Below are 26,527 nucleotides of genomic sequence, written 5' to 3' on the forward strand. Positions count from 1 at the left end.
AATTTAATTGTAATTAACATTGTACTGGAAGTCCTAGCCAGTGCAATACATCAAGAAAAAGTAAAGAAAAATATTGGAAAGAGACGAGATAAAACTCCTTTTTTAAAGCCAGACTCAAAGAAATAGGAAAATGGTGGTTGCCAGGAGCTGGGGTGTGGAGAATGGGGAGATGTTAGTCAAAGGACACAAACTTTCCATCTATAAAATGACTAAGTTCTGGGGATTAACGTTCAGCACAGGAACTATAATTAACAACAATACGGTATTATATATTTGAAAGCTCAGAGTAAATCTTAGAAGTTATCACCACACACATACAAAAAAGGAATTATATGAGGGGATGGAGGTGTTAACTTTATTGTGATAATCATTTTGCAATATGTGTATGAAGTCATCCATTGTATACCTTAACCTTACATATGGTATATATCAATCATCTCAATAAAGCTGGAACGAAAAGGTTGCCTGCTTTTTTTTGACAATGACCTACCTGCTTACACAGAACACCTCTGAAGCAATTTCTAGAACTCATTAGTGAACTTAAAAGGTTGTAGGCTAAAAGAGCAATTTATAAAAATCCACTATATTTCTATTATACTAGCTAAAGAATTTGAAAATTAAAAAAATTAAATTCCATTTACAAGTGTCAAAAACCAAAAAATACTTAGATAAAAAGATTTAACAGAAGATGTGTAAGATCTATACACTAACAACTAAAAACCTTGCTGAAAGATACTAAATAAACCACTATATATGTAAAAGACAAACTATAGTCAAAGATTAAATGACTGTTATGACTATTTTTCTCTAATTCTCTAATATTTGGTGTATTATTTTTCAAATCCACTGAAATCATGATTTCAACAAGGTATTTTTATAACATTGACAAGCTGACCTAAACTGTAAACAGAAATGCAAAACTCTTGAGTAGCAAAACAATCTTAAAAAAAGCATTACTGATATACACAACATAAATAAATCTGAGAAATATTCAGATGGCCAAGAGAAGCTGAACATAAAAGACTGAACAAAAATACCAAATTATTCCATTCACATGAAGTTTTAGAAAGAGCAAAACAAGCTGAAAGTGAAAATTATTAAAAAGGGGATGCCTCAGAGAAACCCCTGGGAAAGAGTATGAAAGAACTTTCTGGGTGAGTGAAATGTTCTACATCCTGATACACTGTATATGCATTTGTTAAACTGAATCCTATTGAGCACTTATGATTTGTGCACTATTTTAAAATTTTACAAAATAAAAAAAAACAACAACAAAAAAAAGCAAAAGAACTCATACAGTAAAACAAATTTCAGAATGGAAAGTAGCAATAAGAAATTCCTATGGTAATTTAGTATATAATGAAGCTCTCTATGAACTGATTTGTAAAGATCTCTAAAATACATTAAGTAAAAAAGCAAGTAAATTATGTATAGTAAGTTATTCTGTGTAAAAACAAATAAAATTATAAGTATACGTGTATGCATACAGAAAAAGATACACTGTGAACAGTTACTTGGGGTGCAGGAGGAGACTTCTCAATATCTGTCCTGTGTGTGTGAATGCATGCATGTTGCATGAGCACACATAAATACAGAGATAATAGATTTTTAACCCATACTGAATGCACTGACTTTTATCAAAATTAAACAAATGAAGCAAAAGAAAATACTGTCATGGAATTAAATGTAAGTCACCTTGACATTTCCCTTAAAAGATATGCTTTAAAAAAAAGATACTCTTTTAATCTTAGATATCCAAGCGTAATATGCAGTACACATTGTTATTTCATATTCTGTGTCATTTCAGCTCATTTTGGGCATTACTATACGAGACAATACAATGTCAGCCTGAACTATGTTCATTATCTTCTGGCACAATGTCCTCTATCTAACATGGGCCTTTGATACCCATTTTCTTCCCTAAGCATTCATGTGGGGGGAGAGGGAGGGATTTTCGGGAGTCCCTTCACAGCCACCTTTGACTTAATTACTAACTCTTTAGGTATGTCTAGCAAACCAGGTCAATTTCTAAGAGCTGGTAGTCTCAGAGATTTAAGCCAGGCAGTTTTAATCACTCCCTCTTCAATAGAGATTGATTCTATCTAACTACATCTTATTTCCCCCCTAAAACCCTGAATTCCCAAAGGTCTCTGTATATATATTTACTCCCACTAAACAAGGTATCTGATGACGAAATTACTATTTTTGTAGTTTAATTCATAATACTGTAAATAACAGTGGGGAAAAATGGATCTCTGAGGTTTTCAATTTGTTAATAAGAAGTGAGAAGTTATAATTACAAGTATGGAAAGTTCCTAAAAACATACTAAAATAAAGAAATGCAGATAAAATATTACAGAAATAGCACCAACTATAACAATTATATAAAAGATCTTTTACATTTTCCCTATTTCAATAAATCTACATCATCTACTTTAAAATGCAACATGATTTTACTTATACACTTAAAAGGAAAAACTTCCATTTTTATTTATAAGATGCATCCCAAAGCGAAAAAATGCACATCTCAGAATCAATAAAACATATAATAAAAATTACCTTCATAAGTTAGCTACTACAGGTCATTTGATACTATGTAAGACTTTAAATATAATACAGATCGTATAATAGCCTACAATGTACTATTACCTCATTTTACATTTGTGGAAACTGAGCCTCAGGGGGGTAATAAAATAACTCACGAAGACCATACACCTAACTATAAGGGGAGGGAGAGCCAGGATTCCAGCCCACATCTTGCCAAACATTTTCCACTCTACCGAGGGCTTTCTGAGCTTCTGATTTACCACCACCTACCTCAGCATTTTGATGACTACATCCTGGGGACCCCTGGAAACCTCCAATACAGTACTGTCAAGGGTCTGTTTGGTTCCTACAATAATTTTTTAAGTTATATTTTTATTCTCGGTAAAGAGTAACTTACATAAATCTTCTAACCACACACCTTTGATCACCTGGATGAGCACCCATCTGGTACTGCTTCATCATCTCAGTGTCTGTGTTTGGATCGTCATAATCTTAGCACCGAGAGTTAAGCACAGAGACTGACTTCAATGTACATGATGATATTACAACAAAAAGTCCAAATGATATCAGGGTATACTATTTACATTATGTTTCCAGTAGTTTTAGAGAAAAAAAGTAGAATTTAACAACACAGGGCACAGATGTCAAAATAACCTGAAGTTGTGGGTAGCATTCAGCACCTCAATCACAATGGAAACAGAAAAGCAGTATTAATTACAACAGCATCATTCATTGAATTGAAGTTAGTTAGAATTTTCTTGGTTATAGGCCACAGTAATCAAAACAGCCTGGTGCTGGCATAAAAACAGACACACGTATCAATAGAATGGAATAGAGAGCCCAGAAATAAACCCACACCTTTATAGTCGATTAATATTCGACAGAGGAAGCAAGCACATATACAATGGGCAAAGATAGTTTATTCAATAAATGGTGTTGGGAAAATTAGACAGATACATTCAGAAAAATAAAACCAGACCACCTTCTTACACCACACACAAGAACAGATTCAAAATGAATTAGAGACTCAAATGTTAGACCTGAAACCATGAAAGTCCTAGAAGAAAACATAGGGAGCAAAATCTTGGACACTGTCCATATAAATTTTTTATCAGATCTATCTCCCCAGGCAAGGGAAACAAAAGGAAAAATAAACAAATGGTACTCCATCAAACTAAAAAGTTTTTACACAGCAAAGGAAATCATCAACAAAATAAAAAGACAATCCATAGAATGAGAAAACATATTTGGCAATACATTTGATAAGGGGTTAATATCCAAAATTTATAAAGTGCTTACAAAACTCAACACCTCAAAAACAAACAATCCAATTAAAAAACGGGCAAAGGATCTGAAGAGATACTTCTCTAAAGAGAACAGATGGCCAATAGTTATATAAAAAGATGCTCAACATCACTAGTCATCAGAGAAATGCAATTTAAACCACTATGAGATACCATCTCACACCCATCAGAATGGCCATCACCAATAAATCAACAAACAAGTGCTGGCAAGGATGTGGAGAAAAGGGAACCCCTTTTTGCACTGCTGATGGAAATGCAGATTTATGCAGCCACGGTGAAAAGCAGTATGGAGGTGCCTAAAAATTAAAAATGGACCTGCCTTTTGATCCAGTGATCCTACTTCTGGGTCTATATCCAAAAGAACCCAAAACACTAATTTGAAAGAACATAAGCACCCCTGTGTTCACTGCAGTGTTATTTACAATCACCAACATATGGAAGCAACACAAGTGTCCATCAACAGATTAGAGGATGAAACAACTATGGGACATTGACACAATGAATACTACTTGGTTGTAAAAAAGAAGATTTTACCCTTTGCACAGTATGGATGGACCAGGAGGACATTATGCCAAGTGAACTAAGCCAGTCAGAGAAAGACAAATACCATGTGATTTCACTTATATGTGGAATCTAATGAAAAAACTGAACTAATAAGCAAAACGGAGAGACTTAGATGGAGAGAGATGCGGGGGAGATGTGGGGGGGGGGTGCGGGGGTTAAGTTAGAGGTTGGAAGGACTGAGCAAAAAGGAAAAAGGACTCATGGACAACAGTATGGTGGTGATTGCTGGGGGAAGGAGGATATAAGAAGACTAAATGGTAATGGAAAAAAATATAATAAAGATTAATCAACAATATATCCCTCCCAAAATATTAAATTTTACTATTATTATTATGATAGCACTGTTCCAAACAACAGTCCCTAAATTTATTTGACTATCTGATTTCTCTTTTTTAAAGATTTTATTTATTTATTTTTAGAGAGGGAAGGGAGGGAGAAAGAGAGAGAGAGAGAGAAACATCAATGTGCGGTTGCTGGGGGTCATGGCCTGCAACCCAGGCATGGGCCCTGACTGGGAATCGAACCTGCGATGCTTTGGTTCGCAGCCTGCGCTCAATCCACTGAGCTACACCAGCCAGGGCTTGACCATCTGATTTCAAGACATTCTAAAAACTTTTAAGTACTGAAAAATACCATGTTAATTGTTTAAAAACAAAAATTGGTCTCACACATTCTACCTTGTCAAAATTCACATTGTTCACTAATGCAATTAACGTAGAATATTACAAATATTTATTGAAATAAGATGTAAATAATGTACAACACTTTCTCTGCATCAATATACAAACAGGTGAGCAAGTATGTCCATGTTAGAATCTCATGCAAAGTCCTGCAGTTTTCTGTATAGAACATAATTTCTTAAAGACAGATTACCCCCTATCAACTCTAACTTTCTTGCTTACACAGATTGAATTAAAAATTCCCCCAGTATCACTTTTACAGTACATATTAGTAAAATTAACACATTAAAAGCTTTTTCTTCATCTAATAAACTGACCTCTAAAAACTGAAGTTAAAATTTAAAAATCTGAAAAATATATATGATAAAGATTTTTCAAAATCTAGTGTACAATCTATCAATTATATACATGCATTGGTATTTCATACACAGATCTACATTAACATTTTGCACTCTGGTTCACAGACACATTACGTTTGTTAATTAATATACTTGTTAAGAACATGTGTATTTACTCAAATACTTATTATCAGGATATGACAAAGAGGAAGTAAGAACTAACTCCAAGACAGCAACACTGACAGTGAAGGTTCCTACCACAGAATCATACAAACTGTTAAATAAGTCTTACTGTTCCTGCCATATCTGCATGGTTTATGGCAGCAGTTAAACCACTACCGTCAAAAGTAATAAGCCTATATTTTACTAATGTGTTATTTTTCATGATCTTCTAGCCTAAAGAGTATATTTCTCCTACAAATTAAACGGAGTAAGTATCTAAATTGTCACTGTGGAAAGAAATACAGCATGCTGAACACTGAGAAAAATTAAAAGGGTTAATACATTAGCTGAATGGTGCCCACAAAAGAAACTTCCACTTGAAGCTTCGGATTTTGATTACTGATGTACTCGTGAAGTATGGACATCTACAGAGTAATCTGTAACTATTCATCCGTAATTATTTCTACTTAAAGAGCCCTTTCATTTTATATATGACCAGCAAGACCGCAAGTTTCTATTTTAAATAGCTCAGAAATCAAGAGTTGATCACTGTAACAAAACAAAGCCTCTATAATTACATATCCTACATCTATCTGTGCACTTCATCACCACTCCACAGCTGAGGGATGGGGGATGGAAAATAGGAAAATGCCTCTCTTCAAATAGTTTTACCTTTGTCTCATCAGTGAGAAAGCAACTTTGGGAACAACCCTGTCCTTAACAAATTAGCAAAAGATACAAGTGAACAACTAAGAAATTTTCATCAGCTACAGAAAATCTCAAAATTTCCAACACTTATTTTGAGGATTTGCCATGTGCTTCAACCTATTCAAAGTACTTTACATGTATTGTGTGATTTATGCTCTTGTATCAGCCCTACAAAGTGAATTAACTATTTTCAAATAATAAAATGTAAGCTACTAAATAACTCAAACCGTTACAGAACTATTGAGATAAGAGCCAGGATTTGTTGTATCTGGCTGGCTTAAGGGCCTAAATTTTTCAAGGTTCAAGTATGAAAAATGATGGCTTAAATCAACGATTTCCATCTTTTACAGGAGTAGGTAATGACTATTATTTTCTTGTTATCCTTGCCACTCTGGCATTTGGGGCCTTACTCCTGGAGAGACTGCCCTCCCAGGGCTAATTTCCAGAGATAGCAAGGCTGTCCCTTGAGAGCACACCTTTTACACACAAACCATCCAATCCAGAGCCCACATTCTTATTTCCTCAAACTCCAACACCAAGCCAATATTCCTCCCTAACCCCAATCCCACTAGAGCAGGGTACCGGACAGCCAGGAAGCACCCCAAGAGCCCAGAGCCTGCCGAAATGATTCAGATTATCCAATCCTAAACAGTGTATCTACCCAGCATTACCCATGCCATCTTCCCTGAAAAGCTCCAATGAAGGCTTTGGGCCATGCTCTATGTTTGTCCCTCTATTTATCTTAAAAATTAAGTTGCAGATACTTCAAATCTAGACATTTAAGTACATATATACTATACTATTAACTAGAGTTCACTGTTGACTCTTTTTGAAAATCTACACAATGTGAGACAAATCTTAAGGGTACCATTTTGTTAGTTTTATCTTATGCATAAACTGTACTGCCCTCCACCCTGTCAAGAATATCCACCCAGAAAGTCCCTCCTGCCCCTTTCTCAGTCAATCCTTGCCATCCCCTCTCCCATCCCCCAAGGTAATCCCTTCCAGACCTTCATGTAAATGGAATCATACAGTATATACGCTTTTGGGTCTGGCATTTTTGACTCAGCATAATGATTATGAGATTCCTCCACGTTCAAGTATGTAACAGTAGTCCCTTCTTTTCAGTGCTGAGTTTTCCATTACATAAACAGACCGCAATTTGTTTAGTCATTCTTTTACTGATGGGCACCTGACCTGTTGCCAGATATGGGGGTGATTAACGAATACTGCTGCTGTGAACATTCAAATAAATATGCATCTTTTTGTGAACATATGCTATAACTTCTCTTAAATACTTAGAAATGAAATTCTCAGGTCATTGAGTAGATGAATGTTTGCTTTTATAAAAGCTGCCTATTTTCCAGAGTGGAAAGTAGCATTTTACATTCCCTTCCTCAATATGTGGAAGTTTCTGCTTGTTTGAGTCACCAACATTTGGTGTGGTCAGTTCATTTAAACGTAACCATTTTGGTGATTGTGCAGTGGTATTTCATTGTGGGTTCAATTTGCTTTTTCCTGGTAATACTGCACACTATTCTATTTGTTACTGGCCCTTTGTGTATCTTCTTTTGTGAAGTATTCAGATGTTTTACACATTTTTTAATCGGGCTATTTGTCTTTTCACTATTGAGCTACATACAGAATTCTTTTAAAATTCTGGATACAATCCTTGTCAGAAGTAAATTTCACAAATATTGTTTACTCTGTGATTTGCTTATTCATTTCTTAATTTTTTTGATGTGATGCTTTTAATATTGGTGACTTCTCATTTTCAACTTCCTCTTGTATCTTTCTATATACCCTTTTCAAAAAGAAAAAAAAAAACCCTTTGCCACCCCTAAGTCATAAACATATTCTCCTATGAAAGCTTTAAAGTTTTAGCTTTTAGGTGAGAACTATGATCCAGCTAGAATTGTTCTGCAGGGGGTCAAGGTTCATTCTTCCAAATGAACATTCAGTTCTTCCAGCATTACTTGTTAAAAAGACTTCCCTGTCCCTACTGGGCTGCTTTGGCATCTCTGTCAAAAATCTAATAACCACAGAAGTATCTATTTTGAGATTCTCTATCTTATCCTATGTTATTTGTTTTTTTATTCCAGAATCACACTGTACGGATTACTTGACTTCATGGAATGTCATGAAGTCAGATTGTGGTGTTTTTTGTTTCAAGATTGCTTAAATATTCTAGGTCCTATACTTTTCATGTGTAATTTTAGGGTCAGTTTCTACATTTCTACTAAAAAACAAATTCAGGGTACCATGAATCAGACTACACTGGAGGAGAAGTGACTCAATAGTACCCATTGTTCCAGTTCACAATCACAGGGCGATTTAATGCATGGTAGTTCCAACATGTAGGTCCTCCGAGGGTTGGTCTCCATTGTTGTCCCTTGAGAAGGGTCACATCTTCTTTGTTCTTTATATGCTGAATAACTTAGGACTGTATGTTGGACACTTGAGTTGTGAGATGAAGATGCCAGATTCTATAATATTCCTCCAACAACGATTAACTGTTTTTGTTTCGGCAGGTAATAAACTTGTTTGTACTAGAAGTGCAAACCTATCTTTGAACAATTCAAATCAGTTTTTAACCTTTAGCTAGGCTACACTAAGCCTAAGTCTACCCACATATGTGTGGGAGGCTAGTGATTTCATCAAGTTTTTAAGCAGAATCTGGGGTTTCCCTTCAGTAGCTTTCTTCTTGCTGGTTATTCAGGAAAGATAGTTTTTATTAAAACTTTAGCTACCCTGCACATTCCGCATGGACAAAAACTAGCAGAACTCTCTCTCCATTTGCTTAGTCTTTAATTTCATCAAGGTTTTGAAATTTTAGTATCTGTGTCTTTAAAAAATGCATTTCTAGAGAAATCCAAGAAGTTGGAGGCATAGGTAAACACAGCTGAAAACTCACATCCACAGCAAAAATTGTAACTAAACTACAAAATAACTGTCACTCAGAATCATCAGAAAATCAAACTGCATGGAAGTCCAACAACCACGGAATTAACGAAGTCACATTGATTCAGATGGTAGGAGGAGTGGAGACATGGAGATCCAAACAGAAGGTCCCACAAATTGGGAGGGTTATCTCAGGAGTGAGGGATCCAGCCCCACACCAGACCACACAGACCAGGGTTCCAGTGTCAAGAAGATAAGTCCCCATAACTTCTGGCTATAAAAACCAGCTGGAGTTGAGGTGGCTGAAAAAAAAAAAGCAGGGTTCTCAGGCATCTCCTCTTAAAGGGCCCAAAATGGATTTATGCAGAGGACTTAGGCAGAGACTTATACCCTCTGGGCTCCAGCACTGGGGCAACAGCTTAAAGAACACCAGTAGCATACAGGGAGAAACATGTCTGGCATCGGGGCAAGTGCCAAAGGACAGATTCCTCCTAGATGAAACTCCAAAGGCCAGGAAGCGGCCACTGTCCCTTTTCTAAGCACTCCCCCACACAGAGCCACAGAGCAGCAGCACTGTATCTGAGACTTCATCAACCTGGTTCACAGGGGTTGCCCCACCCTAGTGATTACCTAAGGCTCCACTCCATCCAACTTACAGTGCACTTTTCTACAACAGGCCATGCTACTAAGACAGGGAGTCAACACAGCTCTACCTGATACATGGTGACAAACACAGGGAGGCTGCCAAAATGAGGAGACAAAGAAATACGGCCAAATTGAAAGAACAGAACAAAACTCCAGAAAAAGAACTAAACCAAACAGAGATAAGAAATTTACCAGATGCAAAGTTCAAAACACTGGTTATTAGGATGCTCAAGGAACTCATAAAGTACTTCAACAACATAAAAAAGAGCCAGGCAGAAATAAGGTTACACTAAGTGAAATCAAGAAAAATTCACAGGGAATCAACAGTAGAGTGGATGAATCCAAGAATCAAATCAATGATCTGGAACACAAGAAAAAAAATTCAATCAGAACAGCAAGAAGAAAAAAATTTTTAAAAAATGAGTATAGACTAAGAAGCCTCTGAACAACTTCAAACATACGAACATTTGAATCATAGGGGTGCTGGAAGGAAGAGAGAAAGAGCAAGAAATTGAAAAACTTATTTTAAAAAATAATGAAAGAAACCTTCCGTAATTTGGTGAAGTAAATAGACATACAAGTCTGGGAAACAGAGTTCCAAACAAGCTCAATCCAAAGAAGACCAAGACACATCATAATTCAAATGCCAAAGGTTAAAGATGAATAGAGACTCTTAAAAGCAAGAAGAGAAAAGCACTAAGTTACTTACCTTCGAGAGCATACCCATAAAACTATCAGCTGATTTCTCAAAAGAAACTTTGCAGACAAGAAAAAACTGGCAAGAAGTATTCAAAGTGATGAAGAGCAAGGACCTGCAAATGACATTACTCTATCCAGCAAAGCTATCATTTAGAATGGAAGGGCAGATAAAGTGCTACCCAGATGAGGAAAAGCTAAAGGAGTTCATCATCATCAAGCCATCATTATATGAAATATTAAAAAGACGTATTTAAGAAAAGATCAAAACTACGACCATTAAAATGACAATAAATGCACAACTACCAATAACCAAATCTAAAAAAACAAACTAATGAGCAGAACAGAAACAGAATCATAGATATGGAGCTCATTTGGATGGTTATCAGTTGAAAGGGAGAAGGAGAAGAATGAGGGAAAAGGTGCAGGGATTAAGAAGTACAATTGGTAGGTACAGAACAGGTGGGGGGATGTTAAAAACACTACAGGAAATGGAGTAGCCAAAGAACTTACATACATGACCCATGGACATGAACTAAATGGGAAAATGGCCAGGGGGAATTAGGGTTACTGGGTGGAGGAGGGCAAAGGGGTAAAAATTGGGACAACTGTAATAGCATAATCAATAAAATATATTTTAAAAAATGCATTTCTAGTTATTACAACTTTACTGATGCTACTATTCATATATTTTCTTAATATTGTTTCATTTGTTTGCTATTAATATTTATGAAGATACAACAGATTTTTATACACTGAACTTGTAAAGTATTTGCTTTAACAGTTGTTTCTGCAGATTTCTTAAGGCTGGGGTGTCAAACTCATTTTTACTGGGGGCCACATCAGCTTTGCGGTTGCCTTCAACGGGCCGAATATAGAGCTCCTTGCCCCTAGTTAAGGAGTAGTTACATTTATACAGCCCTAAAATTACATTCAGCCCTTTGAAGGTAACCACAAGGCTGGTGTGGCCCCCGGTCAAAATGAGTTTGACACCCTGGCCTTCAGGTTTCTCACATAATGGTGTCATCTACAAAAATGAGTGCTTTGACCCATCCATTCTTTCAGATCTTTATGGCTTTTAAGGCTTTTATATTTTGTGTACCTGGCTCACTACAGTGATTAGGTATTCCACTGGAAAAAAATATATAATGAACTGAAAACACAAGAGTGCACATCCTTATCCTGTTTCTGATCTTAGAGAAAGCTTGATATTCTAAGATTAAGTATATTTTTTGCTGTATTTATTAAATGTCCTTTATCAGACTAATGCAATACCACCTGGACCTAGAACTTTCTTTGTAAGAAACATTTTATGAATTTCTTTCAAGATTTTATTTATTTTTAGAGAGGGGAAGGGAGGGAGGAAAGAGAAGGAGAATAACATCAATGTGTGGTTGCCTCTTACACACCCCCTACTGGGGACCTGGCCAGCAACCCAGGCATGTGCCCTGACTGGGAATCGAACCAATGACCTTTTGGTTCACAGGCTGGCACAGAATCTACTGATCCACACCAGTCAGGGCTGAATTCAATTTCTTTAATTGATATATAGCTATCCAAATTCTCCATTTCTTCTTGTATCAGTTAGGAAAACATTTTGAGAAATTTGATCTTTATAAATTCAATGGCATGAAGTTGTTTAAAATATGTGTATTATGCTTTTAATTTCTGCAGAGTCTAGCATGATAATCCCTTTCATTTCTGACATGGGTAATTTATATTGTTAACTCTCATTTTTTTCCTCATCAGTCGAATAGGTGTTTATTGATATTACTGATCTTTCTAATGAGCCTTTTAGCCTTGTTATCTCTATTGTTTCTTTTCTAGTCACTAATTTCTGCTCTAATTTTTGTTACTTCTTCCTTCTACCCACTTTCCATTTCTTTGATCTTTTTATCTCATCTCTTAGGTGAAGTCTGAGGTAACTTCTCTAAAATAATTAAAATTATTAATTTCCATTTAAGCACTGTTTTAGCTACATTCCACATACTGGTATGTATAGCTTCATTATCATTTTTTATTTGAAATGCATTCTAATTTTTCTCATGGTTCTCTTCTAAATGACCCATGGGTAAAGAACTGTGTTAATTTGAATTTGTTAATACATGTCTTATTGGTTCTGACTTCCAATTTTGTTTTATTGTTGACAGACAACATACTTTGTTGATTTCAACCCTCATGAAGTTACCATGAGTATTTGGAAAAACTGTGTATTATTGCAATGACACTGAATTTAGTAGTCTATAAATATCAAGTAGGTGGTTAACAGTATAATTTAAGTCTTTTATGTTTTCACTAACTTTTTGGCCTACTTGAACTTCAACTACAATTGTAGATTTGTGAATCTGACCCATTAATTCTATCATGTTTTACTACATGTATTTTGAAGCTTTTTTTTATTAACCCAATACATTTATAGCCATGGCTTCTTGATGTCAGCACTTCAGAGATGCCATTTAACAATATTTTGATTCCCTTTCTTCTGATGAACACTCACCTGTCACGTGTACCATTATTGTGTATATGTAACATGTTGTTTTTCACTGGCTGCTTTCAAGATTTTCACTTTCCTGGGCTTGAATACGGTGTACCTAGGTGTGGTTTTCTTTTCATTTATTCTTCTTGAATTTAATGGGGGATGTGACCCACCCACTTTTGATACTCAACTGCTGATAGTTTGAAGTCTCACCATGTCCTCATGTCTCAAATCTGCAGCAAAGCTGATAAGAATCTACCTTTCTCCTTCCTTTGTTCCCCCCTTTGGTGCTGGAGGGAATTTCAAACCAGGCAAGCCTGGGAACACACAGGGGTGCAGGAACTGTCAACCCAGCCCCAAGTCTCCTGTCACTACTTTCCCAACTCATTTTTTGGACCAGCCTGAGAGCCGGTCCTTCTTGTCCAAGAAAGCCTCATATGAACAATAATCCTTTTCATGCCCTCAGAGTATCTGTTTGGCTTTATCAGTCTCACATCAAAATCATATTTGGGGAGGGATCCACACTACATACAGTTTATAATGATTAAGTACTTCCTATGTATTATGTATAGCACTCAGCCCTTAAACACAGTGAATCACTTAATGCCCCACCATCTCCACAAGTTAGGTATTGTAATCCCTGTTTGACAAAGGAGGTAAAAGAAGCACACAGATAAAGGAACAGGCCTAAGTAGCAGGGAGAGAGGCTGTAGTCTTAATTATCAACACTATCCTCCCTGTTATATAGTTACTAAAAATACTAAGAAATAAATAAAACCATAATAAGACAAAACTAAACAATAACTTTGATACAGTATCCCAGATAAGTAAAACATTTAGAGGATGTGCTTACTTATGAAAACTTGAGATTTCACTACAAGAGTTATTTCCTCAGGAAAAAGAATTTAAAAAAGTAAACTGGTAGAGCCAATTTCAAATTAAAATAGGGGCAGACAATAAATAGAATTTCCATAGTCAGAGCCCTCCAAAAAGTAATACTCTTATTCTTCGTTGATTAGATACAGTTATTCTTAGAAGAGAAGGAAGGACCAGGTAATGATTGAAAGAATTTTCACCTTTTCTTACGAATTTTATGTTGAACACATTATTATGAGATCTCATTAGATGTTTCCACTGCCACTGAAAAATAACAAAACATCTCCAACAAATAAAATAGTCCCTACCATTAAAAGACTTAAATATCAATTCTAAAAATAGTTGCTAGAAATATTTCAAGTCCTTCCAAACACAGAAACTTTTTGCTTAAAAAAAAAAAAAAAGGCTAACATTAGGTTCAGAAAATTTAAATTATGTAGCTGATGGATTTTCTAAGTTTATTTTAATATACATCCTATGCTTTGAACAATTAAAAAATAGTATCCTAAACAGCAAAAGAAATCCTAACCAAAAAAAATGTCACTGCAACATTTTAAATTAAATGCATAAACAAGAATTGCAATACAGAACTCCATTCTATAAGAACTTAATTTTTGAATCATACTTTTTTGTGATGCTTATATTTGGTTTTAGACAAAGATTTTTAAAGTGACAATTTTAAAAACTGGCATTCTACAAAATAAAAATCAACTCAGAGCTATACAGGATTTTGAAGTTGACAATGTACTTTTTACATGGATGGAAAAGTTAAAATGTTTAGGTCAGGTAATGCAAATTATAAATTATATAAACCATTACATAAAAACTACACGGAAAAGCTCTTTTAAGTTACTTAAATTATTTTCCATTATAAATTTTTGCTGAATATCTAACTGCCAACTTTCACATCAACTGTAACATAAACATGCCTTCCTTTGCCATCTTTCCCCCTACCCTCAACAAACTTGGAGTAAACCAAGCTAGAGGGAAATTATGTCCTCTTACATATATGTAAAACCATAAAGATAAGCAAAGTTCATAAAAGAAAGTAGTTTGGGATGAAGAAGTTAATAAAAAAATCATATATTTCATTTTTAATTTAAGCATTATTCATGATCAGTTTCATAAGTGCCTCAAAACTACCATTTCACAGCACTCCCAACTATATCCCAAAAGCAAAGTTAAAATAATGCTGAGTTCTGAGAATAAAGAATAATCTGACAAGGAAAAAATAAGATGGTAATAGAAACCTCCAGTTATAATAAAATAGTCTCTCTGGAAATAAAGCATCATTGGAAGATTTAACAAGTATCATAGTCAAATACTTGTCTTTAGAGAAAATGTTTTATATTGTTAAAATGGCACATATTTCATGCAGATGTATGAACATCCCTCCGTTCTTTACATACATTCCGCCCATCCCTAGCATCACTACCTCTGAATTTCCCGATTTTCAAGAGAGGAACGCGGCTTACTCAACGAGCCAGCTGTGGCGAGCTTTCCCCTCTCACATCGCTGCTCTAGATCTCGCATCACCTCTACTATGCTCCTGTCAAACTTCTTTCCTCCTTTCTGCATAAAATCTCAAAAAAAAAAAAAAACCCAAGTCTGTTCTAAGTCATTCCCAGATATATGTATTAACAAATCATTTTTGAGAAATTAAAAATTTGCCCTGATGTAAATCAAATTTTTAGTCTCTCATTCAATTTTGCTAACTCTCCCTCCTCCAGGACTTTCAGGGCTGGACAAGCAGGGAGAGAAGTGTTCCAAGAAAAGGGAAGCGGCCTTACAGGGTTGGCCTGACTGAAATCCGAAACGACATGGGGGGGGGGGGGCCCTGTGTAGGTCAGAAACTCCAATGATGCCTCTTACCTGCAGTTAGTTCCTGTTGCCGGAACCTCGCTGGCTGGTTGGTTTGGGTCACTTGGGCTCTCCATGGAGGGCAACTTCCACTACCTTCAAGTCTACCTGGCCCTCAGGAACTCTGAAGGTGCAGGCCATTCCCATTGTGCCCTTTCTTCATTCTACTGACTCAGGAGCAGCTCCCCGTGGTAAAAGTCAGGACCAGTATTTACTCCCCAAACTTTTATACACACGTCAAACTGAGAAGTCCCCCAAAGTCCCTCAACTGGGACGAGCAGAGGAGAAATGCCACAGCATATATTGGGTTGGCCAAAAAGTTCCTGTTTTTTCCCCGTAAAATAAAAGACACATTTTTCATTTTCACCAGTAACTTTATTGACTTTGGATATTTTGAGTATATCAGCTATCTCCCACATGGTAGAACGTTATAACTGCTCTCAATAAATGACTTGATTTGATCACTCTCAACTTCAACTGGTTTACACGGACTGTGGAGCATCATCCAGTGAGAAATCTCCGACATGAAACCTTGCAAACCACTTCTGACACATTCGATCAGTCATAGCACCTTCTACATACACTACACAAATCTTATTTTGCGTTTCAGTTGCGTTTTTACCTTTCTCAAAACAATAAAGCATAATACGCCAAAAATGTCGTTTATTTTCTTCCATCTTCAATATTTAAATGGCTACATAAATATTCACCAGTTTTGATAAGTGTTTTTTAAATGCACACTGACATGACAATTGTCACAATACAACCTAACAAAATTGTTTCAAATGAAGTTAAAGACAACTAAGCACTACTAGAGCCATCTTACGGAAAAAAAAAAAAAAAACAATCTTTTTGGCCAACCCAGTATACTACTCAGTTCTCATATGGGACCCCCTACGCAAACATTGTATTCTATTCATAGGGCCTAGATGTCAGTGATGAGTTAAGTATAGTAATACTTATCTCAGGAAATCCTTTCTGCAAGTCCTGAATGGATGGGATAGCATCTCAATTTTGAAAGCAGGTTACTTGCAGTATATTTTTCTCAGATTTGGGGTCTCTGAATAAATACTAAAAGAGTTCTCATTTTAACAGAGAAATAAGCAGGTCCCTGCAGGCTGATGTTCCTGCTGCAGGAGGATAAAAATGACAAAAAGGGGACAAGATAATGAAAACGAGAGAGCTGTAAGGTATTGCGATACAGAATAACTAAGGCTTGCAAGAGGAAAAATCTCTTCTAGATGAACTGACAACTGCCTGCCATTTCCTTCCCGGAGGTCATTTGCAGCTTCTATGTTTAAGCTTGGTCTGTAAAGAGAAATTCTCCTGAATAAAATGATAGAATAAAACTTTTGACAGTCACAAGAGTCTCCCCTCTCCAAGGTGTCTGCCAGATTTTAATGCTGCAAAGCAAGAGCAGTCTCAAAAGCCAAACTTCAACTATGGAAAAGGTAGAAGGGATTCCCTCAGTATTTGAGGGAGTGGGTGATGGAGGTCTGCCAGGCTTTCCATAGAAATCCCAGGAAAGCCTTATTTGCAGAAAAGAGATGAGACAGTAGTAGACTACATCAAATTAAAATGGGGTCTGAACCCCAATGCAGCTCAATCCCTGATTATATCAAGGTGATCAGCCTCTCTATCCACCGGATGTAGGAAAGGTCAAACACACTTTGGAGAAAGCACTACTTGCAACATCTATAATTCTCCTATATGTAATATATGACATACATAAATGATAACCAAAAACATGAGTAGATAATAACAGAAGCAGACAAAGACTTTAAAATAACTATTTTCAATATATTTTTAAAACTCTGGAAAATAGAAAAAAATGAAAAATTTATCAATAGAGATTTGAAATCTATAATATCAAAAGAATATACTAAAAATGATATATAAATGTGAAATTAAGAAATTAACAGATATGTTTAACAGCACAAAATAGGACCACTAAACTCAAACTTACGTCAATAGAAAATACACAAGCTGAAAGAGGAAAAAATGAAAAGAACAGAGCATAAGAAACATGTGGTATCCATGCATTTTAGGCCAAATAGGAGGTAAGATTCAAGGCAACATTGCTAGCCTGGTGTTTTACTATTATTTTCCATCCCCACAGCCCTATGTGTGGTACTGCCTATCTCAGGTCCTTTACATGATGGTGGTACACTTACTTGTATCACCAGTGGGGACCACAGAGCCCTGGAAACACTCTTATAAGACAGGAAGGAGAAGTGAACAGTATGGTTAAATGTTGTCCTCAGTAATTATGATCTTCCCAGAATGTGGTTAGTAATGTTAAGAATGGTCTGAGCAAGCTAGAATGTTCCCTGATAAGCCTGGACATAGACCAAGGATGCTGGAAAAATAAAAGATGGCTGTAATTTTTTTAATGCTCACTATTTTAGCTAGGTTGATAAATGAATTATTTAAAGTCAGTACATTACAGTAATGAGACAAGGAAAGTGGGGATGTTGCTTATTGTGTTAGGTGTTAAATGTTAAATTTAGAGAGATTAATTAATCTGGGCATAAGCCAGCAACTTTATAAAGGGACAAAGGTCCTAAAGCAAGTGGGTATTTTCAGTGATAAGGTAAATAATAAACATGTCCTATCTGTCTCAGAATATATCATACACATAAAAGGGCTTTGAATATCAGGGTCATCTGTCTCAGAATATATCATACACATAAAAGGGCTTTGAATATCAGGGTCCTGGAGCAGGGGCACCTAAAAAAAAATCAAACTATAAATGTAGGGGCACCCTCAAAAAATCTAACTATAAATGTAGCCTCCAGGTAAAGGTTCAAGTTTCTAGCAAAGTGTCTTTCAAATTGTGTTTCACAGGACCCTAGACCTCACCAGAAGTACTTTTTACAACTTAAACACAGAACATAAAGAAAACGACAAACCAGATGCTGAGACTGACAAAAGGTAGCTACTATCCAGTATCTTAAAGTTCTAATTTGAATTTATAAAAAATTTCATTGTTCTGACCAATTTTATAAATAAATATTATACATTTGATTAAACTAAATTATAAACTCTGTTATTAACACAATGATGCCTGACAGAAACTTTTTCTAAGCAAAAGTAGACAATACAATTTAATTACCTACAATTTAATGTGAGCTCTTTTAGAAAAACTGAAAAAAAAAAAATGAAGATAGGATATCTGTAAAATTTCAAGTAAATCATATTCATGGCTATAATGCGTTACAGTTTACAAATCTCATATTATTTCACAAAAACCCAAAAATATACTGCAAAAGTACTCGGATAATACTACCCCCATTCACAGATGAGGAAATACATAATAAAGTCGTCACATGCCCAGGATTCACACTCGTCAGTACTGAAGAAGCTGACACAAAAACAGACTATCAATCTGAAATTTCAAGAGTTCCTTCTGCCATAGTGCTCCAAACATATTATGATATACACAGAGATACACACAGACCCATCATCTATATCTATGTATAAACAAGAGAATTATTTTTACTCTTCTGAAATAATGAAAAAGCACTAGCTTAAGAAGAATTGAAGGATACTATAGTTTGAGTTTGAAAAGACTTCTCGTTAGCTCTTCTTGGGTTATCCAGAGATGTAAGAGGGTAGGAGTGTGAAGTTAGAAATAAAAGCTGACAATCTACATGAAGTTTACTTTAATTACTCTGATGTTTAAAAATTTACAAGACGGAAAACAAAATCGTAATGTCAGTGACAGTTTTCAGAACAAACAATACGTAAGACACCAGTTATACAATTACTTCTGAAAAGAAAAATTAGGTAGCCAGTCCCATGACAACAGGGGTGGAAGAGAGATGCTTTTAACCTGTGGTGGATTTCTGAATATGTTTTTAAAGAATATACTTTTTTAAAAGGCTAAAACAGATACAGATACAGATACAGATGTAGTGGAACCTCGGTACTCATTGTTAATTCCTTCCAGAATTTGTGAGGAGTGCTGAAACCAAGGAACACTGAAACCAACAAGTACCTAAGGATGAAGCATTTTCTCTTGCAATGGTGGCATCGTGACTCATGCAAGTTTTAGAAAGTGCTATGAGTCCCAAGCCAGCACCGAGTGCTGAAACACTTTTTTCTCATCAAAATGCAATGAGCACAGGTTTTGATGAGTTCTGAAGCCTACACATAGCAAGATATGACTGCATGTATATTTTTAAAAGAATGTTTTTAATAAAAACATAATTGTTCTTCAACAGAAAAATTAACTTCAAAAGGTTAAAAAAGTAAAGACAAGACTAGTCTAAGTTGTCCAAAAGTACTATTTAAACATTTGATTGTGCTACTGATAAAAGTAAATCATATTTTTATATATAAATATTAGGGAAAAAATTTTAGGTCATCCATAAATAACCACTATTAACAATATGGTGTATTTCTCTCTATCTTTCATGACTGTATTAACACTTTCAGAGATATGCTTTATCAAGTCAAAAAAAGTTGTTTCTAATTTGTTAACATGCATACTGAATTTTAGAGAAAACTCTTTCTATATCCATCAAGACGACGAGAGTCCTTAAATATGAAGTACCTCACATGAACAGACTTTCTGTAGTTGAATCAATCACACTTGCATTCTTGCAGTAAACCTTGGAGTCATGATTTTGTGGTTTTGTTCTGAATAATTCTAGTTTGTGATATTTTATTTATATTTTTTAATCTATTTTTATAATTAAGATGTATGAAATTTTCTTTTACTATTCATGCTCAATTCTGATAAAAAATGTGTTGGGTAAGTTTCCTTTATTATTAGAGTTAAGGAAACTATATAGGTTAGGGTCGGGTTTTTCCTAATTCTTTGCTGTTACAAAACAATACTGAAATGAATCAGAAATCTTGACCATATTCCCGATTGTCTTCCTCAGGATTACATGGTCAAAGTAGCACTTTAGGAAAGCCCTCATAATTTATTTTTATGAAATAAATTCCACACTCCGACACATTTACACAGAATGAATATAAAATTGCCATTTTAGACCCCACAGGCCCTTGCTTTTAATGTTACAGAATCTCCATCCCCACTGCAGTCTCAATTTTTGCTTATTGTACATAATATGCATTGGAAGCCATTTTTCTCCTGCCTGACTCCTTACCTAAAGATCAGCTGCCACTACAACTTAACGACTGAGGAGTCATCCATTCTTCAGTCTTGAAAATGTTTGAAACGCAAAACATTCATGAAACTTTTAACTATTCAGCCCATTGCAGCTTGAGATTAAGATCTACCTGTGAATCGCTTTGTGTCACCACATACAACAGTGGGAAGGAAGCAGTGACATGTACGTGTAATTACAGTTTCCACCCCTTTGGAGACAAAAACCACAAAAGCAGAGTAATTGTGTCAGGGTGGGACGTAAGGCAGAACTATGCTTCTGCCATAAGTTCAGTCCACTCTAACACTAGGAGGTGAGGGCTGAGGGGAAGACATGCTGTTAAGAGTCAATGAAACAGATACTTTAACAGAAAACATTTGCCATACTTTTAAATTAAGAAATTTATGTTTCATGTTCTTCATCAAATTGGACTTGTCTGTATTTTTCAGGTTTGTAAAATCTTAAGTTACTTTATTAAAACTTTACTTGCAATTTTAAGTAAACTTACATTAAATCCATTTACCATTATATTTTAAATAATTTTGTTTAAACCATGGTTTGGATTTATCCACAATGGACCTTTTCCATTTCATTCCCCACCTTTTACAGTCTACATAATTAAGAGCTGACTGAATCTTTAGACATTCAGTTAAGAAATGACTAATCATCTGACATAATATAACCACTTTACTACTAATATAAAATATACCACACCAAGCTATAGTGTAAGAAGCTTAAATTTTTTGATAGACTCAAACAATATTAACAAATCTACATTTCTTACAATATTAAAAAAAAGTTAGACAGACAGGTTTCTAAGCTTCAAGGAACTTTTGATAGTAAAAAAACAAGGTCACAGACAACCACCACTTCACTTTCATCGGGTAAAAGGGTAGAAAATAACTTTTTAATGATGAAATAGTCCAAGAACATGAAAAAGTCTCTAACAGGCTACAACAAGGGGAATGGCAAGTAAGGAAAAGAAATCTGGCTAAGCTGACCTCAACAGTTTAAATGCCAGTATCTGTGAATTTTAATGAACAGGGTGCTACCTCGTGTGCCTTCCTAAAGGACAGAACTGTGCAGCCCTACTCTCAGGCTCTGCTGTCAGTAATTTCACTGCAATAGCCATTTGAGCCTTAGATGAGGCTGGGCGAAAACACGGCTCCACGTCTTCCTGAATCACACCCTTTGTTAAGGGAGAGAATGTACACTGGTTCTGCTCTTGATGGTCTCATTTTCCTCACTGCAGCCAGATGCTCTACTCCAAATCCCTCTGATCTATGAGTCTTCTTTAAGATTCTTCAATGAATCTACTCTCACTCAATCATATTCAGGAGCACTGTAAACTCCCCAGCCAGCAGGCTGTGGTCCCTCATACCTGCAAAGTGGCACTCCTGCTGAGTCCCGTCCCCACCCACCACTTTACATTCCCGGGACACAAGTGAACCAAGAACCCTTCACCAGCCCTCCCCCAATGCCACAACGTCAATACCACAGTGCTACTCCAGATGAACTGGGCTTCTCCCGACTAAATTCCTCCCTTACATCCACCAGGATTCAGTCCAGGCACCAATCTGCCACAAGCTACAAGGCAGGAAAAGTTCCTTCCTTCAGACATAACTCCCTAAGTAAACATCTTTCCTAATACCTACTGTACCTTATAAAGTTATCTTTTTTATCTTTTAAAGTTTATCCCCCTTAATAGAAAGAACTCAAGCGCAGAAACTGTATTTTAACTCCAATGAGAAGAGCCTATCACACATGCAGGCTCTTGTTGACAGATGCTTACTGAATTGAAATGCTGGGCACTACACAATGAAAAACTAACAAATTAAGCTTCACTTATTCTTAGCCAATTCATTAGCAAGACCTACCGTTGTACTTCCAAAACACATGCCAAATCCATCCACTCAACGTCCGCACAGCCACCACGCCAGTCCAGCCTGTAGCCTCTCCTTTAGACTACCTTAACAGCCTCCTGCTTTTCCAACCGCCCTGCCGCCAGACCCACCATTCACTCTAACACATACACACCCCACAATCTCCACCACTACGCCTCCAGCAGCCAGAGATGTCTCTGTAAAAGTAAATATTAAAAAAACCTTTAAAAGTGGATTTAAATTTAGAAGTCCATTAAAAAATCCTTACTTGCTTTCTATTATACTTAGACTAAAACTTAAATTCCCACAGTGCCCTATAATACCCTCTACGATCTGACTCCCAAATTCCATATTCGTTTTGTATTACTCCAACTCTATTGGGCTCCATTACAATAAGCTATCTTCCAACTCAGAGTCTTTATACTGGCTCTTGCCTCTGCCTAGAAGACTCTAACCTGACCTAGCTTGGTACTACTCTCCAAGCTTAACTTAAACATCACAATCCAATCCATAGCAGCTGTTTTATGCCTCAGTCACTGTCTTCTTTGCACTCACTACCATCTCAAATTATATTAATTTATCCACTTGTTTAGTGTATACATCTATCTTTCGTGAGGGCAAGAACTTGGTGTTCTGTTCATCACTGTATCCCCACATGCCGAGATATAGTACCTTGCACCGATCGGACACTCACAATCATTTGTAAAACAAAAGAATAAACGAAGAAAAGTCCCTCTTACTTAAGATATACATAAAACAAGGTAAAATAAATGAATAATTAATCTACCAAACAAGGCAGGAAACATTCAACTATTAGTATTTGCAAGTAGGTAGGCTGGGTGTTACTGGCTCTACTATCAACAAGCATCCACAGTGAATTTCCCCAAGTTCACTGGAAATATGTCATGTGGAATCCTTTCATGTGCTATATGCGTGTGCTAGCACTCACGTATGACATTGCAAACAACCCTTTTTATACAGACGCCCAAAAAACTCTGTAATGTACAAAAAAATAATGAAACTCTTAAAAACTACTTGCCACATTATTTAAAAACAAACAGTATTTCTGAGAGTGCTACTCATCTAAATGATTATAGATTTAATTATAGATTAAATATAAATTTACACTAATAAAACTCAACCTCTTAAGTAAGAGGTCCTTCCTATACAAGAGGCAGGTCTTCAAGACAGGTCTGATTACCTGTAGCATCCAAGAAGCTGCCTTACATACTGCACCTTCTTAGAAGTAATGCTCCAACTCAAAGAAAAAATACATAAAATTCACCACAATGTTAGGAACCTCTTCTAACTCCTTACTGCCTGAAGTTTTAACCAAGAGGGGAGAAAACTATCTATCACTACTGCACTAGAAAAACACTGAATCTTTATTCAAATGTCATTCAATCACATAAATTAGATAATATACAAGGAAGCATTTAGGCAACAAAGGCAAATGAAGACTAAAGATAAAAATACCATCAAAGTATTTTATTTTGCTTGATTAAACCTCACTGTCCAAGAAAATGACTTGTAAAATAAACAAGCCTAAAGAGTAAAACAAAATTAATACAACAGGCTAAAAATAGCTATACTATTTTAATAACATTTACAGGTGACTTGAAAGTGACAAAATTTCAGTAACTTTCCTTCGGATTCCTTTAAGCAGTTTTCAACGGGATGACCATCAAGCTTCTGATCTAACAACACTTACCTTGGTATGGTGACACATTTAGTATTACAATTTTGAGTGGTGATGGCTTTCTCAAGCTCATCTAATCGTCCTGTTTTCTTTAGCTTCTTCACCAAACTTTTAACTGCCTTCTCACACCACTTTTCTTCCTGTCCATTCTGCTCTCCTCCACCTGCTCCTCCAGATCCACCAGCTGATTTCTTCCATCCCAGCAGTCTCTTCACAACTGGTGGAGTGAATGGCAAGATGGACGACATGTTCTTGCCAAAGGCAGCAATCCACACTAAGAAAATATCCTCCTTTATCTAACCTAGAAAAGATATGGAAAATGGAATTTAGGGGCTAGCTAATTTTAAAATCAAGAAATAATTTCAACATGGCATCAAAAGCAAATGCAAAATGGGATAGAAATTCAAATTATTACTTTCAAAACAGACTTTCAAAAGTTATCTTCTTCACCCATGAAATATCTTTACTAACTTAAACAAACTGTGGAAATAAAAGCCTTTTACAAAAAAAGACAATGTTGTACATGGGTAAATAGAGTAATTCTACAAGTAAAATCTTTATCAAAACTGGATCAGTTTATCACTATCAATACTACTTTAACTTTTACCAGTTATTTTGGTGAAAAATGTTTTCACCAAAAGAAAAGCTTTTCCCACTTTGTAGAACTTCAATCTAATTACCAAAACACTTAAAAAGCCCACTGTCCCAAAATTTTAAATTTTCATAACTGACTCGGTATCATAAAACAAAATCTAAAGTTATAAGAAGAAAAAAGGAATCAAGCGTAAAGTAAATAACAAGAATACAGAAATAAAGGTAAATAGAGTCTTTAGAGAAAAGGTTTGGTTCACTTCTACATCCCTTGCAAAGATTTTTAATCAAGCCTTTAATTATATCTTTTTTAAAATATATTTTAATTTTTACCTAAGTAATAATGTGCATAATGAGTATCGTCAAATATGTTCTTCTCGCATCAAGATATGATTCTTTAAAATCTTTAAACTTATACTTAGTTTGCTATTTATAACTCAGTACAGCAGTCTCCCCGCACCCAGCCCTATCTTCAACCCCACTTTCCAGGGTTTCAGTTACCCCCAGTTCACTGTGGCCCGTAACGGTCAGACGCAAGATTCCAGAAATAAACAATTCATAGGTTTTAAGTTGCGTGCCATTCTCAGTAGCCGGATGGAATCTAGTGCTGTCCCACTCCATCCTGCCCCGTATGTGACCCATCCCTTTCTCTAGTGCACCCACCATGTGTACTCTCCCAGCCCCGAAGTCACTCAACTGCTGTCTCAGTTATTAGAGTGCTTACCAGACAGACAGACAGACCACATTCACATAACTTATAATATATTGTTATAAATGTTCTATTTTACTGCTAGTTGTTAATTTTTACTGTCTAATTTGTAAATTAAACTTTATCACAGGTATGTATTATAGAAAAAAACTCAGCATATACAGAGTTCAGTACTACCTGTGGTTTTAAAAGGCATCCGCTGGGAGGTCTTGGAATATATTTCCCATGGATAAGAGGGGACCTGCTATGATAGGCTTATAATGGTAACCTTTGAAATATCAAGTTTAGGTATTATCTATTAATTTCTCTGTGGAAAATGAGGATTTAAACCACAACCACTCACTTTCTTCCAACCTTAAAGACAGATAACTCCCAATTGCAGTTCTCGTACCTGATGAGAGAGATTGGCATTCAACTACTAATCACGATTCCCTTTTTGTGCAACTCTTTCTTTTCCCCCACAGTTAATTATCTTAGTTTTTTAATTTGCTTGGTTTCTATCCACCTACCACAAATTCTTCCCACACTATCCACAAGCCCCTCAATCAAATTTTAATGTTGATGACTTCAATTTCAAAATAAGAGACAAGATAATTTACCACTTGAGGATAGAACTGGAGAGTTAAGATTTGGAATGAAGCCCTGGCCAGGTGATGTGGTTGGGTGGAACACTATCCCATACACCGAAAAGCTCAAGTTCAACTCCCAGTCAGTCAGGGCACATACCTAGGTTGAGGGTTCAATCTCCAGTCAGGGTGCAGACAGGAG

At 35.9% G+C, this 26,527-nt stretch overlaps 1 protein-coding gene across 3 annotated transcripts in view; it reads right to left on the minus strand.

Annotated features, from left to right (window-relative positions):
- The window catches only part of SMAD2 (SMAD family member 2), a 77,321-nt gene that overhangs the window by 24,716 nt on the left and 26,078 nt on the right, over window positions 1–26,527 (minus strand). For all 3 annotated transcript variants that reach the window (XM_045849834.1, XM_045849832.1, XM_045849833.1), the window contains one exon: window positions 24,472–24,760. In XM_045849834.1, coding sequence (XP_045705790.1) covers window positions 24,472–24,707 — 236 coding nt within the window. In that variant the 5' untranslated portion in view covers window positions 24,708–24,760. The remainder of the gene's footprint in view (window positions 1–24,471; window positions 24,761–26,527) is intronic.

The sequence above is a fragment of the Phyllostomus hastatus genome, unplaced genomic scaffold (genome assembly GCF_019186645.2).
Source record: "Phyllostomus hastatus isolate PE091 unplaced genomic scaffold, TTU_PhHast_1.1 phas_contig_80, whole genome shotgun sequence".
NCBI classification, from domain to species: domain Eukaryota; kingdom Metazoa; phylum Chordata; class Mammalia; order Chiroptera; family Phyllostomidae; genus Phyllostomus; species Phyllostomus hastatus.